Here is a 16,945-nt window from a genome sequence, read left to right on the forward strand (position 1 = left end):
GGTCCTGCGGGAACCTTTCCTTCAGTGGCCAGCCCGCTATGACAATCACCTACAGCTGCATTGCTAACGGCCGAGCGATCCTAGCGGATCTGGCTTTGACAGGCGGCTCTTATCAGGTATTCCTAATTCGTCACATCTGCCTTCACACGTTCTGCTTTTGAAAGGTGGTGCGGGCTAGGCTCGCCCCTCTTGACGCCCCTGCTGAAATGAATAATGAGTTGGAACAGAGGACTCGCCCAGTACTTGGCCGAATCAGCTAAGCGGTGAATCCTTTGGCTGGACGCCCTCCCACTCCAAAACAGTGGAGCTGCACGTTCGCCACCTAGGGATTAGACTTGGTGCTGCACGTGACAGACGGCGGTGATTATCAGCCAAATTCAATCCCAGAGACCCCCTTAAGGGTTTTGTCACCCCTGCGAAGAAATGACGGGCAGCTCAACACACACTTATTAAGCATAATAGTTGCATGATCCCTGAAACGGTGGGGGATGCAGCAGTGAAGAGAAGACGACACCTGGAGTTGTCACTTGATGAGCTCATCCTTTTATGTCCAAGGACTATATATAGATGTCCTACAGTGTTAAATATATTTCAGTGACTGCTCCTGTAACACTCAGGATGGGTGGCTGCTTGCTGACCACAGAGGAGGAAATTTTAGGGAGCTTGGCAGAGGAAACAGCTGACCTAAAGAAACTCAGGGCTAGCACACAGGGTCCTAATACAGTATGTAGGGGCTAAAGATGAAGTCAGAAAAGCAGGCAGAGGATAGTAAATGAAGGGTCCTATTTTGTTTTCTTATCCTAGAGAAACTGGGAAGCAATTAAATATAAATAAAGGGTTAACATGATCTGACTCATCTTCTGTTAAATTTGGTCCGGTTACAATCCAGAAGGTGGATTGGGACTGAAGGAGAGAAAACCAGTTAGGGTGGTACTGTTATAGTTTATGTAGGAGATCTAAGGGCCTGAGCTAAGGCAATGACAGTACAGATAGAAAGGAGGGGGCAGATCCAAAAACAAGAGCTTATAAAACTAATCTTTGGGAGTTTGTGACAGGGTCATGCCTAGGATTATTCTTAATTTTTCCCCAGTTCTACTGAGATAGAATTGACATATAACATTGTGTAAGTTTAAGGTGTACAATGTGATGATTTAGCATTTTTCCCCTTGGGTGTGAAAACAGAGAATACAGATGAACAGGATTGTGGGGGAATTGATGCAGGGGAGGAGAGTACAGTTTATGACAAGATAAATTCTGTTGTCTGTTGAAAATAGCCAATCTATCTGTGTATTTATTCTTCTGTCTATTCCCAAAAGCTTTAAGTGGTAAAAATGTTCAATAGGTAGCACTCAGAAGGTCAAGACTAAGAGTTAAATATAGTAGAAGTGGGTAAGATTGCTGGAGAAAAGTGTAGGGAGTGAAAAGAGAAGAGGACCAAAGGCAAAACACTGTTTAAGATCAGAATAGGTAGGTGAGTCACCAAATGAGAGTAGTGGTGTCCTGAAAGCCAAAAAAGAAAAGAAAGTTACATAAATGTTTCACGCCCCAGAGAATTTGAACAAGATCTAAAAAGTGTTTACTGGACTCAAGAGTTACATGATTGGTGACCTTACAGTTAACAGTTTGTAGAAATGGTGGAGGCAGAGGCAGATTGCTTTAAGCCAGGTGAATAGGAGATGAGGAAGTAAGGAGAGTGAAGTTAAATTATTCTTTCAAGAATTTAGAAAGGGCCCTGGCTGGTGTAGCTCAGTGGATTGAGCACGGGCCTGTGAACCAGACAATCCCGGTTCGATTCCCAGTCAGGGCACATGCCTGGGTTGCAGACCAGTTCCCTGCAGGCCAGTTCTCAGCAGGGGACGCACAAAAGGCAACCGTACATTGATGTTTCTCTCCCTCTCTCCTTCCCATCCCCTCTAAAGATAAATAAATAAATAATTTTAAAAAAAAAGAATTTAGAAAGGGAATGAGATACAGTGAAAGTTGGAAGAAGCATGGCCCAGGAAGGGGCCTCATTTTTTAGTACAGAGGAAACTTTTACTAATGTATGCTAATGGGAAGAGTTTGGAGATATAAGAGAGGAGGGAGCTGTTGGTGGAGCAAGACCTGAAGGAGCACAAAGGAATGGAATCCAATGTGGCAATGGATATGTGAGCCTTGGATTCAAGTAATGGCCTCTTTCTCTCCAGGAACTGAGGAGTGTAGATATAGACACACAGAACTTGGTCTCCTTTTGAGGCTCTCCTCTTTCCCAATCCTTTTAATGCTATTTTCCCCAAAGTACTACCTTCAGTCCTCTTTTAACTTGACACATTCATTTACAACCATGGCACGTTTACTTTGATTACTGTCAAATCCACTTCCAAAGTAGTCTGTCTCCACATTTAGATTGCCTAAAGGAAGAACTAAATTAATTCTTTCCTAACTTATTCCTCCTTGCATTTTTCTAACCTTGCTGAGTAGCTTTACTGAGCCATTCAAGGTGGAAACTGGGAGTCACCTTCGATTTTTCTTTCTTTTTCGCCTTCATATTGGTTTTCTGTCACCAAGTTCTGTTAGTTCTGTCTCCTGAGTATGTCTTAAATCCATCTCCTTGTTTCTGAACCATGTCATCATCTAGGCCCTCATTCATGTCACCAATGGTTACTGAAAGTGCCTCCTAACTGATCTGTCCCAGATTTCAGCCTTATCCCTCTCAAAACCAACCTCCACACTGCTACTCAAGTGGTTGTTCCTAAAAGCAAATATGATCTTGTCACTCCCCTGCTTAAAATCATTTGGTGGCACCTGGTTACGTACAGAATAAAGCCCATATTACTTAGCCTGACATTCAAGGCCCTCCTTGTTGGGGATTTTCAATGATTATCTCCTCTTCTCCCACATATCTTTGTGCTCCAGCTATCCTGATCTTCATACTGCAATACAGTCTCACCAGCATCTCCCTTTAATCTCTTCTTCCCTCTCTCCAGAACCCTCTTGTCTCCACTTTTTAAGTGCAGTATACCCTCTTCTGCACTTTGAGACTGAGCTTATTTTCTCCTAAAGCTTTCTCTATGCCCAGGCTAATTTACACTCCTTTATCAAACTACTTACCAGGCTGATATAGAATCTTCTTTTACTAGTCTCTGCTGTCAGACTCCTTCAGAACAGGGACTTTTATCCTCTCTGTCTTTATATAGTAGGTCTTGAATAAATAACCAATTAAGAAGCAAGCGAAACAGAAAGTTCAAGGAGTTTACAAGCCCCATGGCCACTCTTTAAGAACCTTGCAGGGAGGTGAGGAAGGGTAAATGGATGGAGCAGAATGCATTTGGAGGAAAGAATTAAAGGTTTAGAATGACTGCTGCATAAAAAACTGAATAGGGATGACAAAATATTTTTTATTTTTATTTTTATTTTTTAAGTATTGAAGGTACTGTATTCTTTTTTTAAAAAAACATACCTTATTGATTATGCCATTACAGTTGTTCTATTTCCCCCCTTCATTCCCCTCCCCCCTGCACACCTCCTCCCCAACCATTGCCCCCCTTTAGTTTATGACCATGTGTCTCAAGTTCTTTAGATTCTATATTTCCCATACTATTCTTGCCCTCACCCTATCTATTTTCCATCTACAGTCTATGCTACTTATTTTCTGTACCTTCTCCCCCCTTCTCCTCCTCCCACTCCCCTATTGCTAACCCTCCATGAGATCTTCATTTCTATGTTTCCACTCCTGATCTAGCTGTCCTCTTAGTTTGCTTTTGTTTTAGGTGTGGTTGTTAATAATTGTGAGTTTGCTGTCGTTTTACTGTACATGTTTTTTATCTTCTTTTTCTTACATAAGTCCCTTTAACATTTCATATAATAAGGGCTTATTGATGATTAACTCCTTGAATTTGATCTTATCTGAGAAGCACTTTATCTGTCCTTCCATTCTAAATGAAAGCTTTGCTGGATAGATCAATCTGGGATGTAGATGTTTGGTTTTCATGACTTGGAATACTTCTTTCCAGCCCCTTCTTGCCTGTAAGGTCTCTTTTGAGAAATCTGCTGACAGTCTGATGGGAACTCCTTTGTAGGTGACTGTCCCCTTATCTCTTGCTGCTTCTAGGATTTTCTCCTTCATTTTAATTTTGGCTAATGTAATGATGATGTGCCTTGGTGTGTTCCTTCTTGGGTCCAACTTCTTTGGGACTCTCTGAGCTTCCTGGATTTCCTGGAAGTCTATTTCCCTTGTCAGATTGGGGAAGTTCTCCTTTATTATTTGTTAAAAAAAATATTCCATTGGTTGCTGTTCCTCTTTCCCTTCTGGTACCCCTATAATTCAGATGTTGGAACATTTAAAGATGTCCTGAAGGTTCCTAAGCCTCTCCTCATTTTTTTGAATTCTTGTTTCTTCATATGTTTCTGTTTGGTCATTTTTTTCCTCTTTCTGGTCCACTCCATTGATTTGAGTCCCAGTTTCTTTTCCATTACTATTGGTGTCCTGTGTATTTCCATTCATTTCAATTAGTTTAGCCTTCATATGTTCCTCTATTTTGTGACTAAAATCAACCAGTTCTGTGAGCATCCTGATGACCAGTGTTTTGAACTGTGCATCTGAAAGTTTGGCTATTTCTTCAGCACTTAGATTTATGGGCTCTGGGACTCTGAGTTGTTCTTGCGCCATGTTTTGATCTGTTCATGCCTGTTACATAAGAGGAGGGGAGCCTTAGTTGTTCACCAGGGCAGGGCCACCCAGGTCGCTGTTTTGTGACACTGTATGTGGGGGCAGGGTCAAAGAGGGACAATGGCAGTTCCCTCTGCTGCTTCCTGCCACTGGGGCCTGCGGGGTCTGTCTCACTGCTAGCTCCTTCACCGGTTTATCTGTGCATGAATGTGTGACTTTGATCAGTCCTCAGTGGGTCTAATGCTTTGCACCCTCAGTGGGTCTGCCCGCTTCTCCACGCCTGGGATCTGCCATGGCTGCTGGGGCAACTGGGTCACACTCCCTGGTTGGTCAGGTGGATCTTTCCTGCCCCACCCCGCTCTGCTGCTGGCTCTGCCCCTCTTACCAGTTTTGGCTGAAGTGTTCGTTGTTGTCAGACTTCTGTGTAGTTCAATTTTCTGTGGTTTGGCTGCGTTTTTGTTGCTAAAACTTTGTTGTTTTTAAACCCAGTTGTGCGAGAAGGTACAGTGCTTCCACCTCCGCCTCCATCTTGGCGGAAGTCTGTCCTGCTTAGTTTGTTTCTGTTTTTGTTTTATGTGTGGTTGTTAATTATTGTGAGTTTGCTGTTATTTTACTGTACATGTTTTATATCTTCTTTTTCTTAGATAAGTCCCTTTAACATATCATAAAATAAGGGCTTGGTGATGATGAACTCCTTCAACTTGACCTTATCTGAGAAGCACTTTATCTGCCCTTCCATTCTCAATGAAAGCTTTGCTGGATAGAGCAATCTTGGATGTAGTTCCTTGCCTTTCATAACTTGGAATACTTCTTCCCAGCCCCTTCTTCCCTGACAGGTTTTTTTGAGAAATCAGCTGACAGTCTGATGAGAACTTCTTTGTAGGTAACTAACTCCTTTTTTCTTGCTGCTTCTAAGATTCTCTCCTTCATTTTAATCTTTGGTAATGTAATTATGATGTTCCTTGGTGTGTTCTTCCTTAGGTCAAACTTTGGGAATTTCTGAGCTTCTTGGATTTTTTTGGAAGTCTATTTCCTTTGCCAGATTGGGGAAGTTCTCCTTTATTATTTGTTCAAATAAGTTTTCCATTGGTTGCTCTTCTTTTTCTCCTTCTGGTACCCCTATAATTTAGACGTTGGAACATTTAAAGATGTCCTGGAGGTTCCTAAGCATCTCCTCATGTTTTTTTTTTTTTTAATTCTTGTTTCTTCCTTCTTTCCTGTTTGGTTGTTTCTTTCTTCTTTCTGGTCCACCCCATTGATTTGAGTCCCAGTTTCCTTCCCATCACTCTTGGTTTCCTGTACATTTTCCTTTATTTCAGTTATCATAGTCTTCATTTTCTCATCTAATTTGCAACCAAATTCAACCCGTTCTGTGAGCATCCATGACCAGTGTTTTGAACTGTGCATCTGATAGCTTGGCCATCTCTTCATTGCTAAGTTGTTTTTGTTCTGGAGCTTTGATCTATTCTTTCATTTGGGCCATTTTTTTTTTGTCTTTACACACTTGTTATGTAGTGAGGGGCAGAGCCTTAGGTGTTCACCTGGGCGGGGCAACCCAGGTCACTGTTGTGACCCCATATGAGGGGCAGGGGTCGGAGAGAGAACAATGGCACTTGCTCTGCTCTTTACCAGATTTCAATCACTTCCCCCACTTCCCCCAAGCAAACAGCCCTTCTGGTGCTGATTTCCAGATGGGTTGGTAGGTGTACATTCTAGGACCCTGTGTGTGTCTCCAGTGAACTCTCCTGTGAGGTTGGGAGTCTCTCACAGCACCTCAACCCCACCAGTGTTTTCAATCAGTGGTTAGAGGTTTTATTTCCCCACGCTGGAACCCTGGGTTGCACAGTCTGTCTTATTCCCCACTTCGCCTGATTTATCTGCAGCAAATATGGAACCACTCCTCCACCAGCTGCCTTGTGCACTGCGCCCCTCCACAATCACTGCCTCACTGGGTCCACCTGCTGCTGCCTTGTGCACTAGGGGTCCACCAGCCACTGCTTTGCAGCGAGCACTCTCTGCCTGGCCACCCGACTCTGCCCCTCCTACCGCTCTGGATGAATATTCTTCTTTAACTCCTTGATTGTCAGACTTCCATACAGTTCAGTTTTCTGTCAATACATGTTGTGGTTTTGTTTCTAAATTGTTGTTGTCCTTATTTTGGTTGCATAAAAAGCCACAGTGTGTCTACCTACACCTCCATCTTGGCCGGAAGTCCTTGACAAGGTGTTCTAAAGGAGAGTTCTACCATGTATTTTCTCAATGATAAATATTCATGTCACAAATATTTTATACTCATTGGAAAAGTATTAGTACCTACCAAAGCTTAATCATGAGATCAAGTCAATTGCAATTATAGAGTCCTAGAGCTGGGCGGGATCCTAAAGATGATTTTGCCCAATTCCTTCATTCTTCACACAAAGAAACAGACCCAGACAAGTCTCTTTCTTAAGTTGTACACCACTTTAATTCTAAAAACAGAACTAGAGCCCAGTTGGTTATTCCTTTATTGCCTTGTGTTGCCATTTGCTTTATATCAAATTTTACTATTATTTCATTGATTATATACTCTAAATGAGACACATAGGGAAAACTAGGAAAATATGTTCCACTAATGATAATAAGTAACTGAAAGTTTATGTATTTCCTTAATTTTTTTGTTTGTTTCTTAAGAAATCCTTTCCTAGAGAATATCACCTGGATTTCTCGGGCAATGCCAAGAATTTCAAGCTTTACTCTCTACCACTAACAATAAGATTTAACCTCCCCCAAAGTTTTATTTCAAGTGTCATTTTGTGAAAGTGGAAAAGTTAATTAAGAATGTAGCTATTCAAATTTTCTTAGGTAACTTTCAGGTTCCTTTCACACTTCTAAAGAAAAGTAATGGAATTTGATGCAGTTAACTATATTTAAGGCATTCTGGATTATTGTTAACAGATTATAAATTTTAATCAAAGAATGAGCCCTATAAAAAATAGGTATAAGAGATCTGAGCAATTATTTGTTTCATAGAAAGAGATCAGTAAATAATAGTGAATAAAAATTTTTCTCTTAAAAAAGACTTAAGGTATTCAAAGAATAACAGCTGAATCTTTTCATTAACATTTTTATTTATAGTTTCAGTGACCAGAAGTCACTGCAAAGATATTTGATTAGATGGTGCTTCCCCTCCTTGAAGCCATATGTAAGACATGACGGGAAAAATAAGACTGATTATCTAATACAACCCATATTTGTGTACATGTGCACACACACACACAGTGTATGTGTACTATGAGATCTATTCAGAAGGTATCCAGCCATGTTATGTTAAAAACAGAGACATTTATTGAAGAAGATAGAAGACACAAGAAACACTGTACATAGGACAATGATGCCTCTGTCCCCTTCAAAGTACGCATCTTGGGACCTGACACAGTTCTCCCAATCACCATCAGCTGCCCCATTGAATTTTCCTGAATCTCATCAAAAGTCTGAAAGCTCTTCCCTTCAAAGATGACTTTGGTTTTGGGAAAAGCCAGAAGTTACAGGATGCCAAATCTGGGCTGTAAGGGTACTGAGTCACCTGGGTGATTTGATGTTTTGAAAAAAACTCTCCACAAGACATGATACATGAGCAGGCGAGTTGTCCTGATGAAGTTGCCAGTCACCCATTGCCCACAACTGTTGCCTTCTGGGTCATATGAATAGTTTCCATGGAGGAATGTTCAAATTTAATGCAAAATTTGGTACAGATTCATTGCTCTACTTAGTCATTTTGAATGCAATGGCCATGCAATACACATGCTCACATAATGGTATCTGCCACCTCCACTGACAAGTACAGTGAAATTGTCATTGTTCACACATGCACATTCCAGTCCACTCTCCTTGGCTGCCAGACTACATTGATGTTATGCAAACTGTCCTCATTATATTAACCATGCCTAAACTTCTTCTAGACAGGCCTCATATTCATGTAATTCTAATATTTTCCTTCAGATTTACATGAATCTGGATATTCATATGAGCATTTCACAATAACTTGCCTTTTACCATGAATTATAAATAACCACTCATAAGTTCTCCTAGTAAATAGTAGTCCCTGAATAAACTGATCAGAACATAAGTAAATTTAGGAGAGGAATAATGAAAAGTACTTCAATCTTCTATGAAGTAAATGCTGACAATTTATTTTTAGGAAACAGCAGCAACAGTGCTTAGACTAGTGCTACTTAGAGCTGAACCAAAGACCACAATTCAAATGGGAAGGTAAGGTACTTTCTAATAAAACTCTACTGTTTAACAATCATCAGCTAATAATTCCAATGATAATGACATGATGACAAAATATATTAGTTGCATGTACTCTTGATTTAATCTTCAGAAAAAAGAACATCTATGAGAGACAACCCCCCAAAAAACAGAATTATCTTCTGGAGGGTGGGCCCCTTGTAGCATATGTTTCCCCTACTAGGTGAGTGTTCTAGGAACCCGCCTGTATCAGTGTACCTGCTGGCGTTGTTGTGAGAGGTTGTGTTTGGGTTCAGTGAAATTTTTTTTTTGAAGACTCAACACTTTGCCCATATCATGATGGGCGATTTGCAAGCATAATTGCCCATACCCTGCTAAGTATTCAGCAGTTTTTGACCAAAAAACAGCCTGACCTTTGGCCCCACTATCCCTGTTCACTTGTTATTGCCCTGAGAGACTATTTTTCGTTTTCTCTGATTAAAAAATTCCTCAAAGGAAAACGTTTTTGCCAATGCGGAAGAGGTGAAACAAAAAGCAGCAGAGGCACTAAAAGGCATCAAAGTCGACAAGTTCAAAAACTGTTTTGAGCAGAGGAAAAAGTTTCAATAGGTATATTGCATCAAATGGAGATTACTTTGAAAGTGACTGAAATTTAAACATGTAAGAATATGCAATTTTCTATGAACAAATTTTATTTTGGGGGTCCCCCCTCATATATACCTCATAAAAATATGAAATCATGAATGCAAATGATAAACACCAAATTCAAGAAAATGCCCTGCAAAGTGAAGGGAGAAGAATGAAATTGAGGAAGGGTATACAGGGGACATTAACTGTATCTGTAACATTTTAACTAAACTGATGAGCCTACAAATGTTCCTGTTCTTATTCTCCACACTTTTTTTGGTATACCCTATATTTTATTAATAAAAAAGGCAATTTCCACTTGAAAATATCATCAATAAGACCACTCAAAAAAACTAAAACAGAAATCAAAACCAAATTTATAGATACAGAGAACAGATTAGTGATTATCAGATGTATGAGTTGGTGGGGGGTGGGGTAGAGAAATGGGTAAAAGGAGTCAAAAGATTTTTTAACATAAAAAACACATGAAGCAAATATATTACTTTATGAAGTTTTATAAGTCAACTGCCCTACCAAGTGCAACTGCCACCTAGGCCACCAAAATAGAGCACTACTCACTACCCCCAGAATGCCCACCATATGTCTGGTCCATTCACAGCTTTCTCCCCCTTCCCCAGATCAAACACCATTCCAACTTCTATAGCAGTCACTTACCCTGTTTCTCCATTGCCTCAGCAGCAAAATATATATCTCATATATTAGAGGCCAGTACTGCCCATTTTTTATTTTGTGTTATTTAAATATCTTTAATACATATATTCTCCCTCCATTCCTGTCCTTCCCTTACAATTTATTGTTGAGGAACCTATAGAGTTACTCATAGTCTAAGTTTGCTGATTGCATACTGAAAATGCAATTCATCATGTTCCAAGCAGCTGAATCAAGAGGCTTGATCCTTTTGGCAAGACTATAGGTTTTTTTTTTTTCATCAGATGGTACATAATGTCTGTATATACCTCCTTTTAACATGCTATCAGCCCTGATATTCATTGTCTATACCCTAGAGCCATTAATTTATTGGGACTTGCAAAATGGTGATATTCTAGCTTTGTTCCCTCTAATTAGCACAATGATTTCCAAAAAAGGTATTTTCCTCATCTACAGTATGCTCACCTATGTAGTATTGTACATTCTAATTTGAATCTTTTGAGACCTCTTCCTGAACTCCAGACTCATATACCCAGCTGCCCATTCCACATTTCTGTTGGATGTCTGATAGGCATCTCAAACTTAGTTCTAAAACCAACCCTCCTCCTGCAGTCTTCCACACATCAACTTTCCAGTTCCTCAGGCTTAAAACCTTTATGATCCTTGACTTTTCTCTCCTTTACAACCAAATCCAACCCCTCAGCAAATCCTATTGCCTTTACTTTCCAAATATATCCAGAATCTGACAACTTCCACCAATACCATAGGAACCACATTACCATCATCTTTGGTTTGGGTTACTCGATATAAAGTTAGCTCCAATTTTTTGTTGTTGTTTTGTTTTTTTACTTTTAAAGATTGTATTCAAAATTTGATTTAATAACGTTTTCTAATTATGCAAAGTTATATGGTTCCAAAGTCAAATCTACAAAACACATTCCTTTAAGAAGTCTAATTTTCATTCCTTTGCTGTTCACACTGCACTCTCTCTACCCCTTATATAGGTTATCATTTTGAGTAGGTTTTTAGTTTCTAATTTTCCTTCCTTTTTTCCATAAGAGGCAAATATATATATATTTGTACTTCCTTTGGTCATATATGAGCATGATAGATAAATGGTTGTACATCATATATAGTGTCTCTACTTTGCTTTTGTCAGTTAACAATGTACCCTAGAAATCAAATATTCATGTTTTTTACATTTAAGGATGGTTTCTGAATGTTACTAATAACATACTAAGCAAAATTTAAAATATCTCCTTTCATATCTATCATTAATTTACTTCAAATCACATATATAACTTTGATAGAGATGGTAGAATTAGCAACTTTTTCAACAAAGACTTCTCCCAACTTAGAAATAAAAATATTTTCCAAGTAGGGATTTTGTGCATCAATCAATGTCATCATTAAAAATACTTATAGTATATTATATTTGTGATACCTTATGAAGGGATTTGTATTGAAATAACATAATTTTCTGCCTCTAGGTTATCTTTTCTGTGTATTTCTGAGCTTCTCATTCTCATGTATATCCACTTTAGCATTTGACCAAATCTGTTATCTGTTAACTAATTGGGGGAAAAAAAGTGTTCAAAACAACTAAATTAAAGCCTAAGCACCAAGCAACTATTTTTGTTGCCATTTCCCTAAAGTTTCTGGATTGTTGGGCAATAAAGATGTAGGCACTTTCCAAGAGTCTTCTAGCCTCTTAATATGTGACTCTGAGAAGGCACAAAAGGTCTAGAAGTGGGAGTGGTCAGAATAAGTTACACTTAGCATACTAGAGGGGAGTTTAATTCTTCTTTCTCAACTTGTCCTATTCCCCAATATATTTGGTATGAATTGGCAGTTTACAACATTTAAATTCTAATCTATCATGACGGAAAGCCAAGAAGTGCCAAAATTGGATATGTCTACCTAAAAATATATGGACAGTAAAAATCAGTGAACATAGCATTTTCTATGTGGTCAGAATCTTGATTAAAGCTTGGAATATGATTATATTTGATTTGATTTTTTAGAGTTTTCCATATCTATTGATATTATGAGTTTTCTCTTTATTGTAATTTATTATTTACATAATTATTTTAAATACATATTCAAATTTTCAGGTTTTATTTAACATAATTTAATTTTTTAAATATATGAAAAACATTCTAATTGTTCTCATTATAAAAGTTATCTATATAGCTTTTATACTATTAATGAGAGCTTGAAGACAAAATTAAATTTGCTGCATATGTACTTAATTTCTTTAATATTATCATGTAAATGAATGTATTCTTTTTAAAGCTTTATCTATCATTGTCTCTTTATTGATGGGATCATTTACCTATGTGCCTCAGACAATGCATTGGATAGTATAACGCCATCTGCATTTCTTAAAAATGTAAGTAATTTCTTATATTACATTAAGGACCTATTCAGTACCTGAAATTATGAGGTCTCTATTTTAGCTTATTAGTGAAATGTCACTAAACAAAAAGGAGACCATTCATCTGTCTATAAAGTGTAGCCATTAATGACCTCCAGAGATTTCATACACTCATCCCTCATTTGTCTCCTGCTTCCATACTTCCCCCAACTCTGAAGCAAGATCTGTAAAGACAATACACTCAGACCTATTAGAATCTCTCTGTATATTTAATTTGTTCTTTAAAAGTAAGAAAGAAATAAAGCTTTACTAATATTTAAAATACTTTCTTTAAAAAAATTTAAATAAAGACTTTATTCATTTCTAAAGAAAGGGAAAGCAAGGAAGGAAGAGAGAGAGAGAAACATCAATCGGTTTGGGAACGGGACTGACTCACAACCCAGGCATGTGCCCTGACTGGGAATTGAAACAGTGACCTTTCAGTTTGCAGGCTGATACTCAATCCACAGAGCCACACCAGCCAGGGCTTAAAATGTTTTCTCAATAGCATATGTATTTAGTTTACAAATAATTATATATAACACAATTCTGGAAGAAAACATGAATTAATTATGGGTTAAATGAAAGAATTTTTTAAATCAAGACATACTATCTTTAGGGAAAGTTTTCTCTGAAAATTAACAGCAAGTATAAAATATGGTAAAAAGAGGACTTATATATATATGAGGTCTGACCAGAAAAAGTCCAGCCATTGTTAATATAATGAAAACAGTTTGCAGGACATCGACATAACCTGACATCAAAGGACAGTGGACTGGAATGTGCATGCATGAACAATGACAAGTTCACTGTACTAATCAGTGGGGGTGGTAGACACCATTGAGTGAGCATATGTACTGTGTGGCCATGACATTCAAAATGACTAAACAGAGCAACAAATCTGCATCAACTTTTGCATTAAACTTGAACATTCCTTCATGGAAACTATTCATATGACCCAGAAGGCAACAGTTGTGGGCAATGGGTGACTGGCCACTTCATCAGGACAACTCGCCTGCTCATGTATCATGTCTTGTGGAGAGTTTCTTTCAAAACATCAAATCACCCAGGTGACTCAGTACCCTTACAGTCCAGATTTGGCATCCTGTAACTTCTGGCTTTTCCCAAAACCAAAGTCATCTTTGAAGGGAAGAGCTTTCAGACTTTTGATGAGATTCAGGAAAATTCAATGGGGCAGCTGATGGTGATTGGGAGAACTGTGTCAGGTCCCAAGATGCGTACTTTGAAGGGGACAGAGGCATCATTGTCCTATGTACAGTGTTTCTTGTGTCTTCTATCTTCTTCAAAAAATGTCTGTTTTTAACATAACATGGCTGAACACCTTCTAAACAGATCTTATATGGGGAGACTTCCGCCAAGATGGAGGCATAGGTGGATATCCGTGCCTTCTCACACAACCAAGTTTAGAGACAACTAAATATTAGCAACAGAAAACACAGCCAGAACACGGAAAATTGAACTTTTTGGAAGTCCGTTAACAACAAATTCTTCAGCCTGACCAGTAAAGGGTGAAACCAGCGGCTGGTGAAGCAGGGATGCACAGGAGGACTCGGTCAGACGGACTCAGGCGCGCGGAATCCGGGAGCACAGAATCCAGGCGCAGGGTTGGACCTAGCGAGCGACCGAGCGAGCGACCGAGCAAGCGACCGAGCAAGCGACCAGGCGAGCGACCGCGGGAAACACAGCGAGGAAGCAATGCTGCGTGTTGACTGAGGTCGCGCATTTGTGCGCATTTGTGAGTGGGCGGTTGGACCGCCCCCCCCCCGTACCATGGCAAGCAGCTGTGGAGGGCGCCACCATTTCCCTGCTCTGACCCCACCTCCACATGCAGCGTCATAACCCAGCGACTCTGAGTGGCCCGGCCCAGGTGAACCACCTAAGGCGCTGCTCCTCACCCAGCTGTGACAAACAGCAGAGGGGGTCGCCATTTCCCCGCTCTGACCACGCCCCCACATACAGGGTCACAACCCAGTGACCTGGGAGTCCAAGGCACCGCTTCTCACACTTAAACGGCCAGAACAGACCAAAAATGGCTCTAGAAGATCTCAAAGCCCCAGAACCTATAGATCTAAGTGATGAAGAAATAGCAAAACTCTCAGACACGCAGTTTAAAACACTGGTGATCAGGATCCTCACAGAACTGGTTGATTATACCGACAAATTAGACAAATACATGAAGGCGAAACTAATTGAAATGAATGGAATTGCACAGGACACCAATAGCAATGAAAAGGAAACTGGGACTCAAATCAATGGAGTGGACCAGAAGAAAGCAAATAATGGCTAAACAGAAAAGAGTCAAGAAGCAAGAATTCAAAGAAATGAGGAGAGTCTTAGGAACCTCCAGGACATCTTTAAATGCTCCAACATCCGAATTATAGGGGTACCAGAAGGGGAAGAGAAAGAGCAAGTGAAGCACTTATTTGAACAAATAATAAAGGAGAATTTCCCCAATCTGGCAAAGGAAATAGACTTCCAGGAAACCCAGGAAGCTCAGAGAGTACCAAAGAAGTTGGACCCAAGAAGGAACACACCAAGGCACATCATAATTACATTAGCCAAAATTAAAATGAAGGAGAGAATCCTAGAAGCAGCAAGAGCTAAGGGGACAGTCACCTACAAAGGAGTCCCCATTAGACTGTCAGCGGATTTCTCAAAAGAGACCTTACAGGCAATAAGGGGCTGGAAAGAGGTACTCCAAGTCATGAAATCCAAAGACCTACAACCAAGATTGCTCTATCCAGCAAAACTTTCATTTAGAATGGAAGGACAGATAAGGTGCTTCTCAGATAAGGTCAAATTCAAGGAGTTCATCATCACCAAGCCCTTATTATATGAAATGTTAAAGGGACTTATGTAAGAAAAAGAAGTTAAAGAAACATGAACAGTGAAAGGACAACAAACTCATGGTTATTAACAACCACACCTAAAACAAAAGCAAACTAAAAGGACAGCTAGATCAGGAGTGGAAACATAGAAATGAAGATCTCAAGGAGGGTTAGCAACAGGGGAGAGGGAGGAGGAGAAGGGGAGAGAAGGTACAGAAAATGTGTAGCATAGACAGTAGATAGAAAATAGAAGGGGGGGCAAGAATAGCATGGGAAATATAGAATCTAAAGGACTTGAGACACATGGTCATAAACTAAAGGGGGGGTAATGGTGGGGATGGGGTGGTAGGGTGGAGGGGAATGAAAGGAGGAATAGAACAACTGTAACAACATAATCAATAAAAAATTAAAAATAAATAAATAAATAAAAATTAAGCAGAATGTTACTGAATAAAATACTTTTTCTACCCCCCCCAAAAAAAAACAGATCTTATATGTACTTATGTGGATACATAAAACTTTATAAAATTTTTAAAGGTTATCTTAGGTTATTGAGAAGGTTATTAACCTTCTCAACAGCTATCACCTATTGCTCACTATCACCCAGAGTTTGATCTCCAACCAGAATAAGACTTTGTGTAAGTCAGTCTCAGTAACAGACAAGGGCTATAAATCATTGTTCTGGTAACTTTATGGTCCAGATAGCATGTGTATTTTTTATTTTGTAAGTAAATATTACTAATATTCCATTTTATTCTTAAATGTTATTCAGGATCGATATTCTAATAAAAATATTAATGGAAAAATCAGTCAGCTATAATTACTAAATGTTATTCTTTAGTCAAGTCACATTCATGAATCATACATATATTTTTTTTAATTTTTTTATTGATTATGCTGTTACAGTTGTTCTATTCCCCCTTTCATTCCCCTCCACCCTATCCCCCCATCCCTACCATTACCCCCCCTTTAGTTTATGACCATGTGTCTCAAGTCCTTTAGATTCTATATTTCCCATGCTATTCTTGCCCCCCTTCTATTTTCTATCTACTGTCTATGCTACTTATTTTCTGTACCTTCTCCCCCCTTCTCCTCCTCCAACTCCCCTGTTGCTAACCCTCCTTGAGATCTTCATTTCTATGTTTCCACTCCTGATCTAGCTGTCCTTTTAGTTTGCTTTTGTTTTAGGTGTGGTTGTTAATAACCATGAGTTTGTTGTCCTTTCACTGTTCATGTTTCTTTAACTTCTTTTTCTTACATAAGTCCCTTTAACATTTCATATAATAAGGGCTTGGTGATGATGAACTCCTTGAATTTGACCTTATCTGAGAAGCACCTTATCTGTCCTTCCATTCTAAATGAAAGTTTTGCTGGATAGAGCAATCTTGGTTGTAGGTCTTTGGATTTCATGACTTGGAATACCTCTTTCCAGCCCCTTCTTGCCTGTAAGGTCTCTTTTGAGAAATCTGCTGACAGTCTGATGGGGACTCCTTTGTAGGTGACTGT

General features: G+C 39.3%; 1 protein-coding gene across 1 annotated transcript in view; it reads left to right on the forward strand.

Annotated features, from left to right (window-relative positions):
* Window positions 1-38: 38 nt before the first annotated feature.
* The window catches only part of LOC119038839 (uncharacterized), a 42,232-nt gene continuing 25,325 nt past the window's right edge, over window positions 39-16,945 (forward strand). Inside the window, exons 1-3 of the mRNA XM_037131372.2 lie at window positions 39-116; window positions 8,826-8,896; window positions 12,470-12,566. Coding sequence (XP_036987267.2) covers window positions 39-116; window positions 8,826-8,896; window positions 12,470-12,566 — 246 coding nt within the window. The remainder of the gene's footprint in view (window positions 117-8,825; window positions 8,897-12,469; window positions 12,567-16,945) is intronic.

Source organism: Artibeus jamaicensis, unplaced genomic scaffold (genome assembly GCF_021234435.1).
Source record: "Artibeus jamaicensis isolate MK-2021 breed Jamaican fruit bat unplaced genomic scaffold, CSHL_Jam_final contig_515, whole genome shotgun sequence".
Taxonomy (NCBI): domain Eukaryota; kingdom Metazoa; phylum Chordata; class Mammalia; order Chiroptera; family Phyllostomidae; genus Artibeus; species Artibeus jamaicensis.